Raw genomic sequence first — 27,955 nt, forward strand, 5'->3', positions numbered from 1 at the left:
GAACTGAGATTTAGTATGGACGGGCTATTACATTATATTATTATTTATTTATTTGTTTGTTTGTTAAGATAAATAGTAAGTGTATCTATTTCCTGTTTTTAAAGTACCAGCTATGATGGCCCAAAATACATTATAACAACTAAATTTTTGCTTTGAATTTTTGGCTGATGTGAAATGACATTATGCTGCAGAATTCCACTTGTCTTGTGGGACTATTCTCTGATAAGCTAATAAATAATGTTCATTACTGTTAGCATGGGAGAAAGCAAATCAGTTGAATTTTGGCAGCTGCTACTTCTGTGGCCTATAAGGATGTCTTAATTCTGTATTCTTGTGCACATACGTGCATTTTGGTTTTTTTGTGCCAAATTCTTCTTTGTATGCACAAAATGTATTCTTCATTAGATTACACCTCTGTYGCATTGCACTCTATATTTAATAAATACTTTTGAAGTTCTTAGTATCTTAAAATTATTTCAGCTAGTGGAAAGCACTAGTTTAGGACACAACCTTGTTTAACCATTTTTATATATTTTAGCATTAAAGTGATATTGTACTGACTATACGTTGTATCTTCATGAAGCTCTCTTAAATCAGATAAATGACAGACCATTTATATGTGCAATTTGTATTTGTTTTGTGGTATCAGTATACCACAGTACATTATCTTGGGCTATGTTAGTTTGGGACTATCTCCCTGGAAAGTTATCTAATAACTTCTGATGTAGAATTTGACAATTAACTTGGCTTATAAGAAGCTTGGTTGTATCTAAGACCTCTCCATCTAATAATAATCATAGTGAGAAAGTGGCCATATTTGATAAGGATAACTTCTCCTCGTATTGCCAAGGAGAGCTATTTTATCCAGAATGTGGAAGGACTGCATTACATTGTTATTTTCTCTGAGTAAGTGCCAACGATTCTTTCTGTAAAATATACAGCATAATTCAATAAGCAAAGATGCACACTGCAGTATGTGTGAAAGCATGTATTTGGAGCCATCTCCCTATTTTTCTAAGCTAAAAGTTGCTAATTTGAGCTGTCAAACTTTTGTCTTAAGCATGTTAAAATACAAGTCACTAAAATCTGAGTCTTGGTCTCAGTCTTTCTTTGCTAATGCTGGGAGTGAAGTTGAATTTATTCCACCATTTAAATTAAATGCCTTAAGATCTTTTTAAGTAGTGCAGAAGAGCGTAGTGCTTCTGATACACTTTAAAAAGTGCTGCATGACTAGTCATGAGCTATGAAAGGTATCAACCCTAGCCGATTGCTTTTGTTGAAATAACTATTAAGTAGTTGGAGTAGGTTGCAGTGCTTTTAAAGTTAMAAAAGTGGGCTTAGGAAAAACAAAGTTGAAAAGCCCCTGTGTAGGATYGCCCATACTCCAGGTAGGCTGGCGCACTGTGCAGCCACTCGTTTACTGAATGGGSACAGTCGCGCAGCATTTGATCGGCCGCTCCAGTGGTTTCCTGATTTCTGTCCCTCGGAAATTGCTGCTGAGGAGTATTCAGTTCAAGGTGGTGGCACGGGATTTAAAGCTCTGCTGTATCTTCCTAGGCAGTCGCTCCTGCTGCAGAGTGCTGGTAATTTGCTGTGGTTAGCGCGGGTGAGAGCATCTGGGCAGCATGTTTTCCCGCATAAACCCGTTGATTTCCCACTAGCCAAAAAGGTTGCAGGTTGGGCTTGGCTTTCTGGCTTCCCTCTCCTCTCCCCACCCCATAAGCACCTCAGAACACTTTTTTTTTTTTTTTTTTTTCCCCCATTATTATTATGGTTTGGCATTGATCATGATAACAGGATTCTTGGTTCGAACCCTGCATTAAATCAGTCTGTTCTGTAGAAACATCTGGATGTTTTTTAGTGCAGTTATAGGAGCGTGTGCCCAGAACTGCATCTAATTCTGTGTCCGTTTGAAAACCTGCAAATAAGTGTTTCCACATTTGCTTTAGTATTAAAATGTGCATTAGCCTGTTGAGTAAATTTATAAGACCAGTTGGAATATAAGAGAAGGTTTAAGCTTAAAGCATGTATTTAAAACTACATTCACTGTGTGTTCTGCTTTTCATGATGGATTTTTGCATCTGATTCATAGATTAAATAAATCCAGAAGGGGGTTGGRTTGGGTTTGGTTTTGCTTCTGCAGTCTTCCTTCTCCTTCCACTTCAGGTGGGTCCGTATTCAAAACCCATACCTAAGCTAAGCCAAATGAATACAGGATCGCTTTGGCGAGTTAGCGTTCTGGTGTAGGTTGTGGGGTCGGAACTGCGCACCGAAACCGAATCTGCCTCCGAGACAGATGCTGCCATGTTCTTCGTGTTACCTTGGGTCGCAGGGCAGAAGTGAGCTAAGTGCAAGTGGGGTGAAAATGGAAGTATGCTGTTTTAAATCGTTCAGTCAGACTGTACAGGGAGAGACACTGAAGCTTACAAAACTGAAATGAAGTTGTCAAAACCTGTTCACTAAGACGAATGTTTGTATCTGCTGGGGTAGAAGACAGACCATTAAGTTGTCATCTGAGGGGAGACTAAACTTTCCATAATTCACTTTATCTGAGAATTGTTTAAATATAGATGCTGTAAATGCCCTTTAACCTACAAGTTACTGCTGAGAGAAGAACATAACTTGTGTCAACGCATTATTCATGAAGAAGCTTTGCAGTTCTGTAATTTAATGTGGCATTCATAAGCAATCATAGGAATTTGAAGACGCTTTAATCAGTGAGTTTAGGGTGCACCTGCCTTGCTGAAACAGGAATAAATTGCTGCAGGCTTCATTTGAAAACAGCGAGGGTGCCGCTCTGGAATCGCTGGCGAGGTCTGGGCGGCGGGTGGCGCGGTGCAGAGCGGGCCTCCTCGCGGTTCGGGGAGCAGCCCCTTCGTTTGTGCGCGTGCGGCGGAGAGCCCCCTTCTCCTCCTCAGCCCAGCGCTGGAGAAAGGTCAGCCTGACAGCTGCTGAGGAGAGAATTACGTGCCGATAGCGAGACGGAAGGGAGTCCGCGTTGAGGGTCACTTTGTTATTTACAGTTTCTCTCCGCRTACAGTTTAAACCAAAGAATCCAAATGATTAACGTTCAGCTTGTCGGGAGCCCTCCCCGCTCCCATTGAGAAACCTAAGGCTTAAAGGAAGGCAGAGCCTCTAACTCGAGTGAGTGTAACAAGCTCTTTCGCTATTTAACTGCCCCATGTCATTTGGTTCTTTCTCTGTTGTTTTTTGTTTGTTTGTTTTCCCTAATGGGAAGTAAATTAGAGATTGAAGACAAACGGGAAGAAAAGGCTGCCTCTTGGCCCCTTCAGCTCGGCGTAAAACCAGATGAGGGCTCGGGTATGCCTGACACTATTGGGATAATGCATTGCATGGAATTGCCTTCTAGCCCTGTTTTAGGACTTCTACTTGCCTGCTTTAAAGCTCCTTTCTGCTTTGCAGTGCGGCTGAAGTCCAGCTCTTGGGTGTGCACAACGCTCTGGTGGCAGGCTGCTCCTCCTGTATTTTCTTAGTGGAATTGGAGCTTTTGAACTACTACGTTTTCCATTTCTTTCTTGAAATTGTTTCTCAAATCACCATTTTAACTCTGTACTCGTGGCTCAGTGTCGAGTCTTTCTAATTGACAATACTTAACTGAAACAATGTGATTTTGTTTATGTAAAATCTTATTGTGAACAGATTTTAATCTTATGTCTTGTTGTAAAAGCCGAGACCATCACACAATTTGAAGAATGCTTTTGTGTTAACATTTTCTAATGTAGGCCATAACAAGGTTCAGTGGTTTCTCACTGTACCAGTATAACCAAGTGGCATTGATATACTCAATCTCCTGGTTTTATAAAGAAAACAAACTCTCCTGAACTGCAGACTGTTCCATTTGTTACCTGAAAATACAACCTGTGCTTTTCTTTATCACTGATCAACAGTAGGAAATCTGCATGCTAATATGTGGTATTAACCTAGTACAGCCAATACTGAGATGCTTACTGTATGTTTTGCTTCTGCAATTCATTCACTAACAGAATAAATCTTAGTTATACCAAACAAAGTGAATCGGATACCAGAAACGTGAAGAGGACAGATGCATTAATACAACTGCTGTAAGACTTAATCTAATTAGTTTGTCATGGAGTCACTAAATTGCAAATCCCTGACAAGTTCTTTATAAATCCTGAATGTCCTTGTTTGCTTTCCTCATATCGCCCGTTGTATTTTGTTCTGATTAAATCAGATGTGCTTTCCCATCCTCGTGTCTTTTTAGTTATTGATCTGGGTGTTAATGTTTCTCGTTCAGTTCTCCAGAAGCAAATCTTTTAGACAGAGGTCTAAACTGGTTCAGATCTGAATTTGTCTACTTCTCAGGATGTGATAATTAAAATAAAATTAAGCAAATATGTTGTTTAATATGATTCTTGAAGTTTGTAAATAGAAGTACTTTACTGGATACTGTATCCAGTAAATACAGGATATCTTTAGTCGGTAGTTACCACTTCCTGATGCCTCATGTTCTACAGAATAGCAGCTGCTTTATCCTGGGACACCTTCCAAAGACCTATCCTCAGTCAGCTTTTCTCTTTATTGCCTCTTGCTGCACATTTGTGGTATCTGGGCTGGCTTTGCTCCGGAGTCTAGGGGCACCTTGTGTTTCTTCATGCCCTTTTCCCCAACCATAAACATAGGAACTCTCTATTCTGTCTCAAGGGCTTCCTAAGCCGCCCTGCTCTCTGCTCTGTAAGCACTGCCCCTCTCTGTACAACTGCTATTTCTTTTTGCCTAGGAGACCTTGACATCACTGGGGAAATGAATGGTGTTACTACTATATGGGTGTAAACATACACCCATATATGATGCTCATATATGATCCATTTGTTTAACCCATATATTAAGTGAGTACGTTCACTAATTTTATACTAGGGCATTTGCATTGTAACCCTGCCATTTTCTATTTTTCCAACTCTAACCAAAATCAGTAAGATTCTACTATCCGATTCCTAGTCCACACCTTAGTTTTGAAGTGATCAGATATAGTATATTGACATCTATCCATTACACAGAAACCGTTATGAAAGTTCCAATTAGCTGAACATAGCGACCTATTCTATTTTGGCTAAATTTGGATTATCACTGAAACAGTGATAATGAAGAACTCGGTATATTGTTTGGAACATGAACACTGTATTTGCATTCACTGAGAATGCGTATAGCTTCTGCATGGCTAATTACGTGGCCCTAAATGAAAGAGTCTAAGCAAAAACTGTCTTAGCTACAGCTAGTCTTCCTAGGCAATTAAAATATTCCTGCAGTTCAGCAATTCAGAATCCAAGTTCAGGGAAGCTTATTTAGTAATTAAAATCTTAAAAATTTATAGTTTTTATAATCTTTTGGAAATGATGCTTAAGGGTTTAGTTTCTGCTGCCCTTGTCGGGAGATGAGAATAGCCAGTCATGCAAGTAGATTTGGTAGGCTGAATTGCACTGGTAAAATATTTTTGTCTTGGGCAGGACTGTCCATGAGTGCAAGTAGACATCTTTACCTGAGTAAAATTCAGGAATGTAAATAAAATGCAAATTCAGGAATGTAAATGGGAGCCATAATAAGCAGCATATTATGTTTATATACACTGCATGTAAAGCAAAGACTGCTTCTCCATCTTGTCAGTATGCTTTTAATTAAGAAATATTCAGATTTTGGTCAGCAAACTTGTTCAGCTGCTGGAGTTTGAAGTTTACAAGAATAATTAAAATACAACTTGTACCCTTGCTTTATGTTACTTATCTAGGACAGGAGTAAGTAAATACTGTGCTCTTTTGTGTAATCAGCTTTCAGTGACTGATTATCTACTTTGAAGGGTAAAGGATGGTAATGTTGTTCAATGTTTTTTAACTCCTGATCTTTCTACCAAGAATGATTTTCCTGTGCTGTATGTTTCACTATCATGCTTAACAATTATAGCCACTATAATATACTTTGGAGCTGAGCATTCATTCTTTAGTGATGGAGAAAAGTGTCTTCATCTTGGACTACCATTTTAAAGGTATGATCCAAATTACATGGTTTGAATATTAACACACTTATGAAAAAATGTATCTGGGATTGAATATTGTACCTTTTCCAGCTAACTCTGAATATTTCTATTTAGTCACTTAAATATCTCGACTGTGGACTTCATAGACGAAATGTGTGTATGACTAGATGAAAGTGTGGACTGCAGCTGAGTCTAAGTTATGCTTATGCTACTGTCTTGTTAGAAAAAAGTAAGCACTTTGCCTCTTAAATGCAAATTTATTTGATTTCTTTCACCCTACCCAGCTCTTCCCTCCCCCCCCCCCCAAAAAAAAAAACTGTGTCTTAGTTTTCTGCTCGTCCTTTAAAATCCACCATCAGTTGGACTTTACCTGCTTTTTCAGTTTCTGCATGGTCTTCCTCCTCAAACATGCTATTACATGTACAGCCTTTCCTGTAGCTCCATTCTGAATGTCTTGTGTTTTTTCTGTTTGTTCAACTCTGCTGACACTTATTTTTACTATTCTTGATTTTTCCCCACCTCTCCCTCCCCTTGGCCAGACTCTAGGCTGCTTACTCAGTTTTCCTTGTTCTTGATCTATCTGATGATTTTGACACTGTCAGTGCCACAGTCTTAAGATCATTGCTGGCTTCTCCAGTTGGCTCATTTCCTAGATTACTCTCCTTCTCTGCATTTTAGTGTATCTTTCAGTCTTCTCCCCAGAACCATCACATAGGGGGGGKTCAGCTGTTCGATCCTGTCTTTCTGCTTTAAACCCTTTCTCTGGCTGTTCTGCAGTCAGCAAGTGCAGATACAAGCATGTGTTGCCAGAAGCACAAGGTTATATTTCTGTGTTTTTTCTTTTGAACTTTTATTTTAGTTTGCRCCGTGGATGTGTCCTCCCACTTGTCAACATCTTCCTGTACTCGCTGATAATCTTCCTTGGGCTGTCTTGTAAATTCACTATCTTTTTTACTTTCAAATATTTCTTGAGACTCATTTCTGCAAAGATTAAAAAAAATAGTCTAAACACAGCAGGCGTGATTTAACTATGGATGTTAATTCATGTTCAGCTGCATGCTAGTTGACATCTGTGGCAATAGCTTTTTCTACTGCAAATGAGCCTCCAGTATGACATTTTCACTATATAAGTAGTGCTTTGTATCAACTTTGTATGTTGGAAAATTGGGAAGATTATGCAAGATTTTTTTAAAAAAAGTGGGAAAGGAAACCTCTATTCTGTTTTTGCAAACAAACTGAAAGTTCATCAGATCTGATTCCTTCTGAGTACATCATTTTACGCTCAGTTATGCAAATATGCTTATACTTGGGCAAACAGTACATATGTAATGATTTGAGAATCCATAAATACAATTGTTGCCAAATAGGTAAGCAGACTAATTTACTTGCAAAATCTAACCTCACATGTACGGATGCTTAAAGGAATGTGGCTTTAAAGTTCAAATTGTGCTAAACTATCAGTTTATATTCATAGTATATTTAACATCTAATACAGTGAGATACATAAAACATCTGGGACATAGGATAGCTGATCTAATATAATCTGAATAGTATTTCTGGTTATGAATGGAATTTCAGTATAAGGAAAGATAAGATGCAAAATTGGTATTAAAGCAAAAACTGTATAGTTTAGGTCCTCTGTGACATGTCAAGGGGAAGAAGCTTTTGACTTGAATATTACTTCGAGGCCTTCAATTGTTAGCTTGCCTCTTTAAAATCTCCTCTTATCCCACTTAACAAAAACAATACTATTGTTGATATCAGATGTTCCTGACTTCTTTTTTTGTTGTCTTGCGCTATTTACCTTCATAAATCACCTAGTTAACTTTCTGTGGGGACAGATAACAGAAAATTATTTTGAACCTTAAAAAGTAAGTTTCCTGAGGCTGAGAAGTTTTTAGCTCAGATGTTCTGATTTTCTTTGGATCCTTACAGCAATAGGCAATGTGAAATAAATACCATGGACCTTTCAAGTAATGCTACCTTCTGCAAAAGAAATCAACTGCATTTATTCTAAGAACTTGTATCTGTTTTTTATCTCACAGATGTATTTAGTAATTTTTCCAGAGGGGACTCGTTACAATCCAGAAATACCAAAAGTCATTGCAGATAGTCAGTCATTTGCTGAAAAGGAAGGTAAGCAAAAAAGCTTTTGAAATCATTCGTTACGGTGTTAACCAATAATTTTGTATAACATATGTTATGTGACATGAAGATGGTATCGCCTTAACTGGACTATTAAGACTGACCATTTTATACTTAACACTTCAGAAAGCCAGTGTTACTAATCCATCCTCCTCCCCCTTTCTTTTCAGCTAGAGCTAGTTTGTGCACAAACGTTTCGTGTATTTCATATTGTACAAGAGTACTAATTTTCAAGAAAGTTCTCTTTAGTTTTTAATCTATATTTATGTATTTATGGACACTTCTTTTCCTGCTTCTTCTGGGGCATGGAAATTGCCTACACTGAATCAGGCCACTGATCTACCTAAATGCATGTTACACTTGCAGTTACAGTTGATAATTGTTACAAAGGCCATTTTACAGCGGAAATGCTATGCCTTAAAAACATAGCATTTCCTATTATTRCTTACTATGGGTTCTACCATGGCGTTTTGGTTTTGTTCCTCTTTCATTTTCTGTTCTCACTCTCGTTGGTTGAACGTTATTGTGGAGTTGCTTTAATGAAGACTTGCACTATTTATATCGCCTTAGATGAAATTATTTCAATTTTGGAATGGCTTGGAGAAAATCTGAGGGTCTGATTTTTTTTTTTTATTTTTCTCACATCATATATACAAAAACATCTAGACTTCTCACTTGAACAATTCAGTGAACGTATTTCCTGGTTTTGTTTTTTTCATGTTGACCAAAAGTGAAATAATTCATTCTGAAGGTAAACAAAGAATAACAAATGGGTCTGGTAAATTCATTTCTGTGACACACTGAAATGAATTCAGAAGTCTGTGAATCAACTTGTTGATATCATCAAGCTATTAAGTGTATTGTTAGTTTTTGTCCAAAAGGATATATGCTTTTCTTTTCCTTGGGAAGAATGGAATTTGTGTGCGTGTGTGTGTGTATGTGCGCAAGAGAGCTTAAGTTATAATGTATTCATCGCTTCAGTTTCCTGTCGGAAATGAAAATCAAATGTTTCATTTAGTTTGGTGGTTCTTTGAGAGTTCAGAGCGGGGAGCTTGGGATTATTTTTTTTCCCCTCTGTCTTCTATCTACAGAGAGAGGGAAGGGCTCTTTGACATTTTATTATTATTTTAATAAACTTCTTAATTATATCTCAATAGACTGTAAAACAACAAACACTGCTTTGTGCTTTTAGAGTACTTGTTCATTTTTCTCAGATGTTGGTGTGTTYTTATAAAACTAAGGGTCACTCCTTTCAAAAACTTTTCAATATAAATATTTATTAAATGGATAGCGTCTTCTATCCTAGCGTAGAATCCTTGTGATCTGCTTTTTGCATTTCCTTTTTTTTTTTTTCTCTCATAAGTTTCTCTTGAGTTTTATCTCTCAAAATTTAGTATGGAGAGAATGGGAAGTGGACCCTGTACTAGCAAGTTAATGGTAAGATTCATTCAGCAGTCTGTATTGTCAAGTTAATGGAAAAGTTGACACTCACTTGAATTAGAGCATCTCTCACGTAAACATACCAGTGAAGCAGAGATGGCCAGCCTGCCTGACACTGAAAACCGCATACCAAAATACTCTGTCGGCCAAGAGCCACAGGGCACTTACCGCGTGCTTCAGGAAGCTGAGGATAGGAAACTCCAAGAGTGGCCCCTGGCAGGAGATGACGACAGCTCCCCAGAGTGCCCCCCGACTCCACTGCACAGCAATACTGACCTAGACTTGCAGTGCAAGTCATTTAGCAGCCCCAGTGCCACCATGATCCCAGCAACTGGCTGTGTGCTGGTGCTCCAGCATGGGAGCCCCATTTGAACTTCTCGCCAGTCAGTCACATGCAGATCAAGTGCTGGCTGTGCTTTTAAGCGTACTAGGTTGCTATGGAATTCTGCACAACTGAACTAAAAATGTGCAATTGCATTATTGTCTAGAAGATCCTTTCTGACTTCTTGCAGTTTTATGAAAGGTAGTAATGCCCCATACTTACAGTCAGAGGAATAAGGGCATATTGTAACTTAATGCCTAAAACTAGTACTTCATTCATCTTGGGGAAATAAATAGGTCTGATGATTTAATCTTGTCATTTTAGTGTAATTGATACCAGAGCATTAATTAAATCTATCTGTCCACGAATAGTAAAAAAGGATACCAGACACCAAAAGAATTTAAAGGTGACTGAGGTCCTCCTTGAAAGAGAGGAACCTTTTTTTTTAATTTGAAAATAYTTCATGTTACAGTTTGTTTTGCTGTAGGACTTGGATTCTACAAAAGATCTTTTCTCCTAGCAAGCGTAGATGAATTTCCTTTTTCTGAAACACAGGCAAATCAGACACACAGAGTGGATCCAATTTGAGTATGAAGAAGTTGAGACTGAAAACTATAAACCATTGAGAAACTTCTCAGGATGGAATAGGGCTAGATGCTTTCTCTCTATTCTTAGAAAGCAATAAAGGATACTGTACAGTAAAAAATGAGTTTCATGAACTGGACTTGAATATCTGTCGTCCAAGCCAAGTTCTAGGTTTAGTGTATTGCCAGTTCTTTGTTAGGAACATTAATGTGCCTGGTTTCTTGGAGACTAGCATATGCAGAGTAAAATTCATTGCTGCTAAATTTGACACAGAAACTGTATTCTAATTCATTTGAATGCTGTTATAAGTTCTATGCCTTATAGTCAGTGGGATACAAAAGCTTACCTACCTACCTCTGAGGGTACTGATTTTTATGGTGAGACGTGAGACTGTTCTCAGTTTATCATGATGGTAGTACTCTCAAACTGAAAATTATTTACTTTACAAATGGCAGAAAATTCCAGTCTACCTTTCAGGTTTTTAGCCAGAATGGGACAGGCAACATTTCAATCTCAAAATACATTGTTTGATTGCATTAGGAAGAGAAAAACATGCATCCAAAAGTTCAATAACAAAAGCAAAAAGTACCTCTCAAGTTGTTTAATTATTTGTGGTAGAATTAATGCAGCAACCATTCGTAGAATAAGTAAAATTTTGGACAGTTGAGAAAATTATTCCAGTATTATCTATTTTGACCRCAGTTACCGTTCACTGGAATTTCATAGCCACAGCAAACCACGAAAGCAGTGTTGCCAGAATGTCCAATGAAGACATCTGTCTGATCTTCACTTTTCTGTCAGAGGCAGATAAGACACCCCACCGCCAAGGCAAAGTGGGTGCGTGCCACATAGCTGAATTTGAAGCATTACTCCTTGTTGTCCTTTTCTGATGGCGAGTATGTGGCTCTGAGATGAGTTCATCAGTTGCTCCCAGGACTGTCTCTTCTGTGAATTTCAGACTGGTTGTCACTTGTGTTTCTAATGTGACATCTCTTAAGATTCTGATGATCAAGGAAAATATCTYTTTCTCTCCTTCTGTATTTAAGGTCTACTAATGGGAAGATAACATGTTTTGTGCCATGTCTCCTGAGTTCACCTGTGCTTTTGCCTTCCAACTTCTGCTATTCAAGTACATAGTCAGTGATCTTAGATTAGAATTTGCTTTAGYTTTCCACTACAAGGAAGAAGTCAGTTAATGTGATTGCTGTCTTCAAAATGTGGTGCAGTCATTCGGTTAACTTAGGTAATGGATCACAGCCTAAACAGGGCCACTAATATTTAAGCATCTTAAGTGCAGTGATTCTTCCACACTAGTAAGTGGGCTTGGATCTGTTGAGTTTGAGGAATTACATTATATAGATGGTATGCATATTTTCCTAAGGATTTAACTTTAATTTTTTCATAATGTTAGAAGTGGTTATTTTTATTTATGTATAACAAACTGTACATCTTTTAAGRCATATTGTTGGTACTGAACTGTAGAATAATTTCTGTAAAGCTTACAAAAATACATAACTTCTTGGTATCAGCTTTTAGTGTAAAATCTGTTTTATTTCTCTTTCCAAAATATGTATGTATAGATATCTGATTGTTTTCTAGGGATTAGGCTTGCATCCTGTAGACATAGACCTATAGACCTGTTCCAAACAACCATAAATTTCTTAGATTTAGTATATTATGATCTTTGCCATTTGGATGCCAGAATTTGGAAAAAGACTAGAAAATGAGAAAATCCAACACCTTCCTACTCCTAAGGTTGTTAACTTYTGAAAAGTTAAAGAGAACATGATAAAAAGCTGCTTAAATTTAACTTCGCTTGCTGTTGTTGAACACAGACAAAACAGTCTTCCCTGGTGAAAGGCATCTAATGGAATTTTGTATTTATGTTTGATTTCTCACATAGGTTGTTTAATCAAGCAAATATTTCAGGTATTCATTTATTATCTTTTTTTGTTTTGAGGCAGAAAAGTTGCAAATATAAATGTTTTCTAATTCAAAGTTTATCTTGACGAGTATCATGGTTTCTACTAAGATGTTTGTGTGTGCAGGATATGCTTTATCTCAAAATTGCTTTTACAGGTCATGTAAAAAAAGTGGTTTTTCAACTGAGCTAATTGAAAATGTTTCCCTTCTAGATCTTGGCATTAGTTTTAGGCTGTATTTTTAACCAATCTGAAGTATTCAATATCAAGAAATGTTTATTTGGAACTGTCTCTCAAAAATAGCTTTTGGTGATAATCTTTTTTCCATACACTTTCATGTAAGCAAGCTTGATATAAAAGTGCACAGTGAAATGTGGAGAGGAGAATATAGTTAAAAAATGTGTGTGTGTGGAGGGAAATTGAATAGCATTTGAGACACAGAGAAGCCCCTTCCTCAGTCTAATCTCTCTAATCTGCCCAGGCTGCGAGAGCTGGGCCTCTTCAGCCTGGGGAAGAGAAGACTGAGGGGGGATCTTATCAATGTGTACAAGTACCTGAAGGGAGGGTGTCAAGGGGACGGGGACAAACTCTTTTCCGTTGTCCCATGTGACAGGACAAGAGGCAATGGGCAGAAACTGAAGCACAGGAGGTTCCTCCTGACCGTGAGGGGGAATTTCTTCCCTGTGAGAGTGACGGAGCCCTGGCACAGGTTRCCCAGAGAGGTTGTGGAGTCTCCTTCTCTGGAGATCTTCAAGGCCTGCCTGGATGCAGCCCTGTTTCACACGCTGTAGGTGACCCTGCTTGAGCAGGGGGGTTGGACTAGATGATCTCCAGAAGTCCCTTCCAACCTTMCTCGTTCTGTGATTTTATTACTAAATGTCATTCTTGAGGGAATAAGGTTTAGGAGGGTAAAAAGCTACTTTGCATTCTYAAGAGTTTTTTTTGGAGATACCTATTGTGGAAGAAAGGGTACCAAAGTGTGATGTCTCCTGTGGCATKGTCTTAGCTTCTTGAACGACATTATTTACATTTCTTGTTCATGACAAGAGAAAGCATCTTTTTTCAAGAGCATATAACTTCTTAATATTACCATCAGCCAAGTTCTTTTTATATAAGTCAATGGAAAATAGCATGCAAATAGTTTTCTCCTTATGTTCCTGTAGGACTTTCAATGTCGAATATCACAAAGGATATTAAAGTTAYAAAAATAAATTTTAAAATGACAAGGGTGGGATTTTTACTCATYCACAAACATAACCACAGACTAAATTGCTTACTAGCTATATTTGTATTCCTACATTGATAATCTATTTTTTTCAAAGACGTCGAACAGCATTGTTTTTCATTTGACTTATTTTTTTAATAAAGCTTACTGTCTAAGTGCACACAAATGTTTATGACCAGTTTTTCTCCATCTCTCCAACTTTCTTGCCCTCCTATATTTCTCCCTTTTTTTCTCAGCTCTTTATTCCATGAGTCTGTGTGTTTATGCATGCCTCCCTTCACTACTCCACTGTGCTGGGGTCTTAGAACCATAGAATCAGTAAGGTTGGAAGGGACCTCTGGAGATCATCTAGTCCAACCCCCCTGCTCAAGCAGGGTCACCTACAGCGTGTGAAACAGGGTTGCATCCAGGCGGGCCTTGAAGATCTCCAGAGAAGGAGACTCCACAACCTCTCTGGGCAACCTGTGCCAGTGCTCCGTCACTCTCACAGTGAAGAAAGTCCCCCTCATGGTCAGGAGGAACTTCCTGTGCTTCAGTTTCTGCCCATTGCCTCTTGTCCTGTCACACGGGACAACTGAAAAGAGTTTGTGCCTGTCCCCTTGGCACCCTCCCTTCAGGTACTTGTACACATTGATAAGATCCCCCCTCAGTCTTCTCTTCCCCAGGCTGAAGAGGCCCAGCTCTCACACCCGTTCCTCACAGGGCAGGTGCTCCAGCCCTCTGATCATCTTTGTAGCCCTCCGCTGGACTCTCTCCAGCAGCTCCATGTCTCTCTTGTAGTGGGGAGCCCAGAACTGGACACAGCACTCCAGATGAGGCCTCCCCAGGGCTGAGGAGAGGGGCAGGATCACCTCCCTCCACCTGCTGGCAACATTCTCCCTAATGCACCCCWGGAGACCATTGGCCTTCTTGGCCACAAAGGCACATTGCTGGCTCAGGGTCAACCTGTCATCCACCAGCACTCCCAGGTGCTTCTCTGCAGAGCTGCTCTCCAGRAGGTCAGCCCCCAGCTTGTCCTGGTGCCTAGGGTTATTTYTCCCTAGGTGCAGGACTCTGCACTTGCCCTTGTTGACCCTCACGAGGTTCCTCTCCGCCCAACTCTCCAGCCTGTCCAGTCTTGCACACTTATGTTATTGGAGCTGTTCTTTACATTGTGGCCTGATCAGAGTTTTGATCTGCGTAGGTAGCCAGACTGTACCTGAAAATATTGGACAGATAATTGAAATGTGCTCCTGTACAGCTAGCTTTTTGGTGGGGAAAAAGATGTGAAGTTTTATAACTTTCATTTCAGCAGATTTCTTCTACAGCTTTCTTGGCAGAATTCCTTAAAATTATTCTATTAAAGAGGGAGGATAGGAATCTAGTAATATTTGTAGCTTGGGAAGAGGGAGCTCCCACACAAACATTCCTGTTGAGCTAGAGCCTTTTCTCCCACCATATGTGACTTTATGTGTCTCTCTGGACTCTGGTTGGTTTCAGTAAGTAACCCTTAGATCACAGGGGAAATTCCAGAAGGCTGGTAGGAAGTTAATGTTGGGTGAGTATTTAGGACACACCAGAAAACTACAAAGCTTTCAGTTTAACATTAGTCTTGCACCAAAAATAAATAAATAAATAAATAAATAAAACTGAAAGATCTAATGGATCCTGAATTTGATGAATTGTTTTCATCCTTTTAATTTTTATATTAATGCTAAATAATATAGAAATATTGGGGGGGGGACTTCTCAGACTAATGTCACATGCATTTTCAGTGAGAGCATGACTTCTGTTGATTAAATATGATAGTGCTAATGTAATATTTTAATTTAGAAGTGACTTTTTATACTGTTTTCATTTCAAAATATATGTTGTGTGTGTATGTCAGGGGTTAAAATAGGATTAATGGACCAATCTGAAACTAGCTGGCCTGCTTGCACTAAACAATTCTCTCTGTAAATTTTTGGCCCAGAGGAGAGGAAGAGCAAGAGAGATCTTCTCCATAGAATTGTACTTGGCTATCATGTAATCTCACTCTGAGAGATTTGATAAGTGATGGGTTTGTTTATTTTCTGTTCTCTTCCGTTTACATGAAAAATTCAGTTCTAGAGATACTGATGATTTGGGCCTTCGTGCTTCCCAAACTAAAACCTTACCTTTATTTCATTCAATTTCATTGTAGACTTTTTCTGATGCAATTCTGTGTCTTATCATGGTCTGGTAAACAGGATGTTATTTGAAGTACCACTGCTGTCTTTATTTCTCCAGATTTTAATGTTATTTTAAGGACTTCAGAAGCCCTTGATAGGATTTTCTTAAGAGCCAGCATTGAGATATTATATTATTTCGTATCTTCCTATCACTTAAAAAATAGCTAATACCAAAAAATAAAACTGTAGCATTATAAGGTAGAGTATCACAGTATTGGACTTTTGGCTTGTTTTCTTTGGCATCTAAAGTAAAATCTCATGACCTCAAATACTTTGACAGAGAGTCCTTAACTTAGTATTGCACAACATTTAAAAACAGTTTAAGCACTATGTTTTGTGAATTGGATACAGGCAGCTTGCCAAGGTGACTATAGCATAGAGAGTTGAGTTTAAATTCTGTTATGCTGATTTTAGCAAAGATCATCAAGTAACTGTAAACATTTGTAAAACATATTATTTAAAAAAATGTGTTGACTTGTTATTGTTGCRTGTCTGTCAGGCATTGGAGATTTCCTGACTAACGGATAATGAACGTTCTTTATTGATTTCAACTGGAGGCATGCTTCTTTTGTACTTAAATCTTCGAGAGTGCAGCAGTAACCAGTGGAATAGGAGAGGCTTGTGCTACTATTGCACTTCACAGATTTTCATTGACCACCTTCACCAACAAAATAGGCTGTGGTTTCAGAAACATCTCAGCACTGAATGGCCTTGGATACATAAATTGATTTGTCCAGAGGACTCTGTCCTCATTGAAGCCTGAAATTCCCCTTTGCCTCTCCAAAGTAGTAGTTGACAAGGGAGGAATGATGAATTTTTAGGGCAAAATGAATATGTTTGGGAATGTGGGTCAGCAAGAGGTGTGTTGGATGGAACGTCCACACTAATCTCATCGCTGACACAACACTAGAATATGCTGTGCTTCACTTGGTGAGTAAACATTTGGAAACATAACATAATTAGCTGTGTTTGATGTAACAGTTCACAAGCTTTTTAAAAAAACCCAACAAACTACCACTGTGTTATGCTTCAAAATATTTACARGATCCATGTAACATTTTGCGCAGACAGTTATCACTACTGCCAGTAGAACTTAGAACAATGACTTCAGAAAGAGTGCCAGTAAATAACCTTTTATCTCCTTGTTTGAACAAAGAGGTCCTTAGCAAATGTTAAGAAATCAGGATAATGATAATGATTTATACTGAAATGTTCAGCTATAAAAATCCTAGCACTATTTAGAAACTGATGTTACTTTACAGTGTTCAGTCGACATTTTTATAATTCTAAAACAAAGTATGCTTTATGCAACAGAAAGGAAGGAAAGCTCAGTCAAAGTCAGAGCATAATATAATGTCTTCTGTATTAGTTTTGTTAATTAATTAATTAAGGTTAAAAATTTTCTAAAGGAAAGTATACTGCTGTATACTCTGTTGCACTTTTGTTTTAATGGCTGGTTTTTTAAAAGTGTACTGAAGAGCAAAACAGATGGAAAATAAGGCTTGAAAGGAATAACCTCAATCATATTCTAATACTTTTCTTTGAGAAAGGTACACATTTAACAGTATTAACTGAAATTTCTCAATTAATTTACTTTTTTTTTTCTACAAAAGCTCTTTCAAATAAGTTTAGAAGAGCTATGTTCACATCATGAAAATTTTGTCTTAGTTTTATATTGAAATAGTGGAAGTAGAATATAGTTTATGCTGTCAAGCCCAGTATGTTCTTGAATGTGCTCTAGGTGCTCTAGGTCAGAGGAAGCAAGGAGTGATATGAACTACTGTTACTAATACTTGAAGGTTGCTGTTAAACTTGACCTTTTTTTGTCCTTGACATACCAATCTCTGTGTTTTGGCCTGGACTGGTAGAGAAGATTTCTGTGACTGTGGTTTTGTAGTAGTAAGGTGAATCTAGTAGATAGCCTAACTGCTCTCTGTCATCTTTCTGCAAATTAAGGACCATCAGAGTAACCACATCTAAGGTACTAGTATGTGACATTAGTGAGAGGGAAGCAAAAGTATGGGAAACCAGACTTCAAAGTAGAAAAATGACAAATGTTGAAATTTTTGTTAACTTGTTGGCTTTGGAGAAGTGCAGTATCCTGCTTTAGCATGGGTAATTTAATATGACTGCTATTTTATTGTCACAGTGCAGGAATAGGATTCAGTATGTTGATAGAATTGTTTTAACCCATTGGAAGTACAATGCTGAGTGAGCATTAAAAATCCTTGAATTTATATGTACTGATATCTCAACTTCCAAATTGATTTCTGATAAGGAATTTCAGGAGACTGTTCTATGTGCTTAGTATTTCTCAGTTAATTCATCTCATTTTTTTAACTTGGACARAAACAATAAGGAGGAACATCTTTTCTTAGGTTATGAGCCATATCAGAATGTTCTAGAGCAGAAGGCATAGCAAGGATTGTTTGGTTGAGCAGCCTGCCTTTCACTAAATTCCCATAAAATTTCTCTTTTATCTTCTACAGTTGCTCAGTAGAAGAAATATAATGTGCTTGTGCTCGCACTTTCTCTTTAAACACTTGAAAAACAGCAGCTTTTCTGGCCACCGATTATAAATTGAGAACTTAGATTTAAAAAGCTTTTTTGGGATTTTGAGCTGGGGGTACTGTGGTGTCTTGGCATGATGYTTATTTTCTGGGTGAAGTCCAGTTCACTTTCAGAACTGATTTTCTTTTCTTTTCCTCTCCCTAGGACTTGCTGTATTAAAACATGTGCTGACACCACGTGTGAAGGCAACTCATGTAGCCATTGACACAATGAAAGACTATCTGGATGCAGTTTATGATGTGACCGTAGCTTATGAAGGTACTGTGGACCACAAAGGGCAAAGAAAACTGGCACCATCTATGACAGGTGAGTTGCTATTGATTAAATGTGCTACAGTCATATGGTTTTGCACATACAGAGCCAACTTCAGGTACCTTGTGATGCTCTGAAGATAAATCAATCTTCAAAACGCTTGGGGATTCAGCTGTCTTTTTAGCCCTTAGTAGGGCATACTAATGCTTTTTGGAGTTAAAATGACCTTGAGGCCATTGGCAGCAGGTGACATTTACCTTCCTGTTTCTTCTAGGACCAGAATTTGGGGTGATTTTAAGTTTTCTCTCTCTCCTCCTCTGTGGTATATGTACACAGATGTTGTTGCTGAAATTCYCTATATTTTAAAGGAATGTGTAGTARTGCATTYTWTTTGTATTTTTTTTTTAATTGCTAAACATATCCAGTATGGTTACAAATGCTTAAAAAGCACTTTATGCAAATAGCCTTCACTTGCTGTAGTGTTTTAAGTGAATATACTACCTTAAGAGATTGGGCTGTATTAGTTGTACTAGCTTACTACATCAGTAAACTACCCAAAAATAAGTTTTGGGGTTTCTATTGGGAGAACTTCTGGGAGAGAGAGGTTGCTTTTTGCTGCTGTTACTGTTTGCTGGGGAGTTGGGGGTTTTTAGCTCTTCTATTATTTTATTTTTTCCCAAGTAATTCATTTACTGGTACCATTACTGGAGGGACAAATGTTATCTTTCTTTCCAATTATAGTTGATGCAGCTCAGCCATATTTGTCCATCACTGTCTTTAGCCATCTTAGCAGTAGGCGATACTTTTGAATCTTCTGCCATACTGATACCAAGAAAAAGAAATTCCGCAATAGTTCCATAGAACTATTCAACCTTTTGGGCAAGGAATCAATATTGCTTGAGGGGCCTGCAGGTGACTTCTTAGTTAAGAAGTTGGTTACTCCTCAGTTACTCTTCAGCTGGTCTCGTGTCACTGTGGGCCTGGGACTTGATCTTTCAGCTGATAAAAACAGCTCATGGTGCAGCTGTTCACGTCTCATTAAAAGGTGTATCTTGTTGAGGTGATGCATGCACTTCACATGAATTCCTTTCAGATACTATGTTCTGAATTTTTAAATTTTCACCCTATTTAAAAATTCTTCTGAATAGATAACCAACAGAACTGTTAACACTGTATTTTAACAAAATTTTTGTTGTCCTGTAAGTTCTTAAGATGACTTTTTTATATGTACTTGTTTCCATTTGGGTTTTTGGTGATATATTGAAAATGCTTTTYTATATTATACTACTTTTACTTTTAATCCCCTTTAGATTTGCATTTTGCAGATTTTACGATTTCTTTGTTGTTTGGGTTGTCTTTTAATATTTTGTGACCCTCTTACAGAGTCCCTTGAAGACTGGCACCCTCCCTTTTATCCTGCCAGCCAGTCACATTCAAGAGTCTGTTCAAAACAAATAGGGTTATTTCCTCTTCCCTGCAGCATCTTGTTTTGTGACTTAATTAGTAGCCAGTTTCAGCCATTCTCATGCTGGACTCTTGACTGCCTGATGGTTAATTAAACTGTTAAAATGTCATTACCTAATGATAAGATGGCAAATGTTCAAATTTCTTCCAAGACCTCTTCATCCATTGAACCTTACAATCTGTATAAAACATGATATAATTATGTAAACGGAACTAACAAACTGGATTTCCCTGCTGGCTCTTTTTGCGTCTGGTGTCAAGTGCTAATCAAATGATTTGGGGTGACTGCTCAGCATCCAGCCTTTTCAGGACTCCACAGCARTGACTCACTCTCTGGGTCTATCTTTCAGCTGCCCTTGCTGTTAACACTGGGATGTTTGGTGTCTTGATCTTCGRTAACAATAAAGCTAGTAATGCAGAACGAAGGGCAGCCAACCAGTTGTTATCCATTACAGAGTAGATAAACGAAATATCCATCCAAGACATTCCAGATTATTGTGGTAGTCGCATATATTCCATATAGTGTAAATTATGTAGATTAAAGACACTTTACAAATTACAGAGGAACACACATTTGTCATTCTTTAGGCCCTCAGACACAAAGTGGAAGAAAAATAATTTCTGTTCTAAAAGGTCAAGATCATCTCACCGTTTGTTCTGCAACAGTCCAACACTTGGTCTGCTCAAGAATATGATATAACAAGAAYTGAATTATGAATTATTATGCATTTGAGATACAAGAGATGCATTTCAGTTATAAAATGACATTTTCATCTGTGCATTTCATATGAGCATCTCATCTGTGTCAATGATGAATGAGAATTTTGTTTTTCATTCTCACCAGAACAAAATGGCAATACAATCCTGGTAACTTTTAAAAGATAAGGTTGACATGTCTTTTTCAATCTGATTGAAATTTATTGCATGGAAAACAAATTTCTGATAAACACAGTTTTGAGGACTGTGTTTCCCATAGTATGACATTTCCCATGTGAATGAAATCTAAATTCCACGCAGATAAAATGTGTTCTCAAGAAACACATTATAGTTTCAAATCTATAAATCTCTATTCCTCAGAAGAGCCTGTGCCACTCCTGAAAAGCCACATATTTATCCAGAGATATGGTTGGCTCTTGATCACTGCACTCAGTGGTAGGCAGAGRAGGTTAAAAAGAACATTTTAGTGATTGATTAGTCCTACCACACTTCATTTGAGAAATTATGTTAATAAACTTTAACTGAAGAAATTTTTTTCTGAAGAAAAAAAATATTTTAAATATAATTTAAATTTGAAATAGATCCTACTCTGTAAGAGTTCTATATCTTAAGATAGATTCTATCTTAAAATTGTTTTTTTTTCACTACAGCAATCTGAAATAACATTTACTTGTTCAGCAAGATTAAAACAAAACAGAGTATGCTAGCATCTGGAAAAAAGATACTTGCARTACCTTCTACATCAGTGCTTTGAGTACAGCACAGAATGCCAGGAACATCTGTTAACATGGTGCCAGAGCAAATTGTTACAATAGATCCTTTCAAATATGTTTTWCTTCTTGTTACTATTTATGCATTTTAATGTTTTGTTGGCACTTCCCAACTGCAAGCTCTGTTTTAGAAGTCGTCAAATTTGATTAGTAATTTTGGACAAGAATGTCACTTCTAGTTATTGCTTCACATCCAAGTGTGATGACTAATGGTTGCAACTTGTTTTCTACTATTTATTGGTTATTCATTCCTTTTTGTTCCAACAAGTTTGGATCTTGGTACATTACCAGTGGAAGTTTGTCTGCATTATAATTGTCCTGCACATGGCAGCCTTTCCAAACAAAAACAATTTCCTGTAGATTTCTCCCCTCAAGATGTTTGTCCAAGTCACTAATGACAAAATATGATGGTTCTGCTTAGGGAAGGTTATGCTGCTAGATTGTTTTTATTTGTGATCATTAGACTGAGATTCATATTAATCCATATGATCCATATTAATCCATATAATTACACTGGCACTACAACACAGCTTAAGTGTAATTCAGGCACTCAATTTTGAAAGAACTGCTTAGAAGTGACAAGAAAAGATTGTTTTCTACTGGATCTGTTGAGCTACTTTTACTACACTGCCATCGAATAAAAAGCAGAAATAAGCTTGGGAAGAAAGAATGAGAACCTGGTGTTCCCTCTTCAAATTAATGCCCTAAGTGTTCACATCTAGCCTTGCCTGGTGTTAAGATCTCATGAAATGTGGGAAATGTCATTCTTGCACCTAAAAGAACATTATGTTTGCATTTACATCTTTATTATTCTGCCTGAAGGTTTTAACATAACTAGATGGTATTTATCTGGCTATTATGGATGAAAAGGAGTGTGAAATAGCAGCATGTGACAATGATAAACATTGAATAAAAATAGCAAGTACATATAGACTCTGTCTTAAAGAAGTCAGAGGAATTCCTGAGAATTGCCTCTGTTGTATATCAGTTCCAGAACAAACAGTTTGAAAGCATGTGTATGTGTGCATTTCTGAAAATCAGTACATCACTTTGATCAGTATAATTTGAGGTCAGAATGGTTTAACTTCCCTGGGGGAAATTACGCTTTTCCAAATGCTTATATTTTTGTTAGGACYCAATTAGACAGTATAGTACAGAACAATAGAAAAGAAACTGGAGCAATAGAAACCAGTCGTAGGCTGGACTGTGGCCCAGATTTGATCATATCCTTTGTCTTTTAAGGTCCAAATAAAAAATAACAAGACATGGTTACAAATACGTTGAAAGAACCTGATGGAGAGTAGTATGATTGTAAAACAGTAAAAGTAAGATTTATAGTGATGAAGTGACTATTAATCTGTGTGCTAATTGTAATGTTCTTATTACATGAAAAATACCAAAAAGTTAATGGCAATTAATTTAAAGCATCTGAAGAAAGGATATAGATTAGAACTTAATTTGAACATCAGCACTGATAATACTTGAGTCAAGTTTTTGAATGTATAGTAAATCTCATGTCATGGACTTGTGTTTCATGAGTTCAAGCAAAATTTAAATAACTACCTCTTATATTTCATAAAGTAAATTTTACATTTAAAATTTGGAGGATTTTTGATGATAATAGTTGGCAACACAGTTTTAATGATATTCTGTCTTACAGTTTTACTTATCTGAAAATCTTCTAAAATWAGTCTGAGCAACATGAAAAGCTTATCTGGTAATTTGTAGATGGCTTATTTGAAGTGGCACTTTAAGCATAAATTTGTATGTACATCAATATTTCAGATTATAGTATGAATATATTATGTAATGCAAAATATTTTAATACCATAGCAATTAAACATTGTACTTCAGTGAAATATCATTATTTTCAAATAGAAGAGTAGCATCAATTTGTGGGAACATATATAGGTCTGTAGTTCTTTACTTACTCCTTTTTTATTTATATTTATTTGTATATAAAGGTCTGTTTGAGCTTGAGTGTAGCTGAATAGGTAGCACCTCTGTTTCTTTGTGCGCTGTACGTATTTGTTCTTCAAGAATGCAAAGACTATTTTGGTGAACTGAGCTCTGTAAGCGCTGTGGGTTTTTATCGAACACCATCTTGTTTCGGCAAAACAGCTTACAATGACACTGCCTGCCTGCTCTCCAGCGCTAATACCRGTATGGGCAACTACAAGTGCTGCTTCACAATTGAGTAGATGGTTTCAGAGAATGGTCRCTGATGACTCCAGAGTTTTAACCACTAGTTCCAAGTTAAGGATCATGTAGTCATGGTTTAGATTATTTCCCTAGATTTATTTATGCTGGGGTTCAACTGTTACCTTTCCCTCTCTGATCGTTCAGCRTTGAGGTCCTCACTGTCAGCCAGCATTTGACTACACAAAAGAGCATAGTATGTCCTGAAGCTGGAGACTTGGCTCTTTGCCCCCTTCTTTCAGTCACTGATGGTGGTGAATAAAACCAGTCCCAGCATCAATCCCTGGAGGACCCTAGCTGCTCTAACCTCTCCACCCTGAAAAGTGACCATTAAGTCCCTGCATTTKCTTCCTATCCTTAATCAGCTTTTAGTCTATAAAACATAATTTTCTATAATCCCATGGCAGCTTAATTTCTTTAATAGCCTTCAGTGCAGAATCCTCTCAGAGGCTTTATGAAAATTCAAATATATCATGTCCACTGAATGCCCTTTATCTGCCTGCTCCTTGACACTGTTGTAGAAATCCAGCAAATTGGTGAACAGGATTTTCCTTCACAGAATCCATGCCAGCTCTTTCCCAGCAGACTGTAATCATCTCTGTGCTCAGTGATTTTACAGGTTCTGCTTCTTACTGTTTTCAAGTTCCATTTTAGTCCTCTTAATTTTGTGTTTACATTTGACCTGAGGTATTCTGTACATTTATTTTTTCCCTCACTTGTACAAACTTTCCATTTCTCAAAGAGGAGGTTGGGATATAGTGATATCCCCTTTAATTTTTCCAGTAAACCATGCAGCGGATGGGTTTTAACCTACTTATTTTTCTGTGCTGTTGCACATGTTTTACCTGAGTTTCTAACACAAGTTTTTTTTTTTTTTTTCCCTTCTTAACAGCCCTTAGGCTGCCCTTTCAGCTACTAGGCTACCTCGCTTTTGGACTGTAYCTTTTAGAGTTTTTGCTAGCATCATTTCCTTGACTATGTATTGGTGTGCTGGATTTATTTAGCCTGTGCTAAATACGATGCTAAACTGCTATCTTTGTAATGCTAAACTTAATTGTATTGTGATTGTAGAGCACCTCTCACTAATACTATGCACACTCAAGACCACCTAAGGAATGGCATTTTTTCCTGTGGGTGCTCCAAGCAGTTGTTCCAGCAAACACCCCCCCACACACACACCTCATTGGTGTGTAAATACTGGTAAAATACTGATGCAGTCTCTATAAAGGTAGCTGGAATCTCCCCCTCCTGCTGCTGTGCCTGAAGCTGTTGTCTGGCTTAACRTTTTCTCAGCGCTGTCATCCAACAGATCAGGAAGTCATCTAATATATGTTTTATTAGAGTCTGAGATTTCCATACACAAGGATTTCAGAGTGCCTCTCCCTGTACTATTTTTATGCTATTACACTTCTATATAATTCTTAATACGTATTGCCATTCCCTCGCTATACAGCCTGTTCGGTCATTTCTATAAAGCTGGTAGTCTGGTGATATTGTACCCGCTGCTGGGGTCACTGGGGTGCCTGTTTTATAGGGGTAGTCATCTGGTGCTACACATTCTAGTTCTGCCTTCCTATTTAGGCATATACTATTGGTATAGAAACACTTTTAAGTTTTGCCTTCACCCTGTTGTTTAATACTGCCTGTGCTAGCCAACTGGCATTGTAGACAGTTTGATTTCCTCTTGTCATTTATTGTGTCATACTTTCTGTTTCCCTCCTCACTGTTTTTGAGGTATATTGAATTTTAGTCACATCCACTTCATATATTATGCAGTATTTCTGAGGATGTTATTCTTCATGTCCCAGACTTGTCTCCTCACTAGAAGCTTGAACTTAACATTGAGAACATCTCTTCTGTGCTTCCCCACACCCATGGTACCAGCAGGTACTAGTGCTACAAGCTCCTCAGTTGCATCCTCATGTTACCTGTTAAAACAATCTTCACTGTACCCTGGATGTCTACTTTCCTATCTAGTGTTGTTTTGCTATACCACCACTCTATTTTGTTAGTGCAAGCAAAGAAATAGTTTCTTGTCAGCTAAACTTGAGGTGATTATAGATGTGAGGCTGAGGAAACACTGCAGCTCTTTAACAATTATTTARCAAAATTAATATTATTTGGAATACTGCATAAATGAAAGCAGTGAGATTTCTTTCTTTGAGGRGGAAATAATTTACTGTGTCTGTGACTGAACATGTAAACCTAGGCTAATGATTTTACAAATTTTAAAATCAAAGAGGAGAAARCATCTATAGTTTATGGAGGAGTGTGCCTTTGCTATCATATTTTGCATGTAAAACTATGCACACCAGTACACACAATGTTCTGCTACTGAACAGATATATTGTTACACAGTTGAAATACTAATTGTTTTTAATAAAAATGCATTATTCAGATTTKAGTTCCTTGTGATACCACTTTCACTTTATTGCAAACATTGCTGATGTCTGTTAAAATGGGAGAGAATGGGAGCTGTTTTATGTGCGGACATGATTATATCAGGCTTCAGTTTGCCTGTTTTTAATTTTGAAGAACTTAGGCAATATTTATGTCACAGTAAAAGAGATGACATAGAAGGCTGAAATCTGAGTTACTTTTTTGCTGTTGTATCTAAAATGCATTTTAAAATAGATTTTTTTTTTGTAAGTGAAAATATCTATTTAAGGTAACATCACTGTCACAACTTTTTTAAGAGGTAAAACAAGTAATTTGGAGTGGTACGATGAAYTTTTGTGATAGCATTAAGGGAAGGCTGTTTTGAAGCCATTTATGTATCCTTTTGGGGATGCAGGTATGCCTGTGTTTTGGGGCATCTCTTGTTTTCTTAGCTTCCCCAGTTATGCTGATAATTCCAAATAGAATTAATTGGGTTTTTTTGAAGGTTAGGAATAAAAAACTGATACAATTTGTCAAAGTCTGAGCTAGCAAAAGGCTGCATGCAAGGTATTTGTTCACAATTAAAAATTCTGGGGATCTGATTCCTTCCTTGGAGGCGATAGCATTATTTTCCATTAATCTAAATTCTTTCAGTACTGTGTTAGTGTGAATTCYTTTCCCATAAATGAAAGGCTGGGATTTCACAGTTTAAGAACAAAAACCTTAGATCTACTATATTAAATTCCTGACTTTTACTGTGACTGGTGCTTAGAATTATAAACATTTTGCACTCATGTGTTATTTAGCCAGAAAAATAAAATATTTTATTACTGAATTATCTCCCACATGAAAAAGCATCCACTTAGCTCCCATGTAAGTTGTTAATGTTCATTTAACCCAAATCATACTTGGTTCTTGACTGACTAACATTGACCCTAATATAAAATTTGATTATAATACATGGTTTGTACTTATGCTTTGTCTTTTGAAGGAAAGTTCAGGCTTGTTTGTTCCTCCCGTTAATTATAACAAATTATGGCAAGTTTAGGGATCTTAGAAGCCTATCAGATGCTGGCCTTAAGGGACAGTGTCCCTGAAATTGATGTAATTTGCACATAATAAATGCCTTCAATAAGATTTTGTTTCTTAGCTTAATTGCCTAAGTCTTTGGGGAGTTAAGCTGATGTGAAATTAAGAATCATGGGACCACCACAAACYGTTAGAGATTGTGGTGGTAAAATCCATCTGTTTTTTCTCAAAAACAACCATTGAATAAATCGTCTTTATCCACTAGTGTTTTTAAGTGATTGCAGTAACATTGTTAATCTAAAAAARGGGGGGAGGGGAATTAGTCACATTAAACACTGAAATGAACTCCATAATTAAAGACTAGTCAGATTCCCTGACCAGCTTGATTGCATGTATTATAACATCATCTGCAGATGTACTGGATGTCTGAACTGTGGACAAAATGGCCCTAAATTGATAGGTGGTAACCTTCAATCTCTGCAAGTGGAGTACCGGCTAGCTGCAGSTAACAGCCCTCGCGATGCTGTACCCTAACTGCAAGGGAGGGTAAGGCAGTGAAGGATGATACTGGATTTTACATAGGTGGGAAACAAATAGGAAATTTTATGCTCTTCACCTAAGTGGATTAAATTTAGACTGATTTAAGAAAATAGTATGGAGAGTAGTAAGAATAAACTTGGATTGGAACATCAGTATAAGGTAGAAAACCAGCAGCAGTGCTTAAATATTTGTGGAGTTT

General features: G+C 37.4%; 1 protein-coding gene across 1 annotated transcript in view; it reads left to right on the forward strand.

Annotated features, from left to right (window-relative positions):
- Positions 1–27,955, forward strand: part of AGPAT5 (1-acylglycerol-3-phosphate O-acyltransferase 5) — a 61,758-nt gene that overhangs the window by 25,788 nt on the left and 8,015 nt on the right. Inside the window, exons 5-6 of the mRNA XM_085312473.1 lie at positions 8,053–8,143; positions 18,551–18,712. Coding sequence (XP_085168599.1) covers positions 8,053–8,143; positions 18,551–18,712 — 253 coding nt within the window. The remainder of the gene's footprint in view (positions 1–8,052; positions 8,144–18,550; positions 18,713–27,955) is intronic.

This window comes from Rhea americana, unplaced genomic scaffold (assembly GCF_003343005.1).
Source record: "Rhea americana isolate MKP2758 unplaced genomic scaffold, rheAme1 scaffold_366, whole genome shotgun sequence".
NCBI classification, from domain to species: Eukaryota; Metazoa; Chordata; class Aves; order Rheiformes; family Rheidae; genus Rhea; species Rhea americana.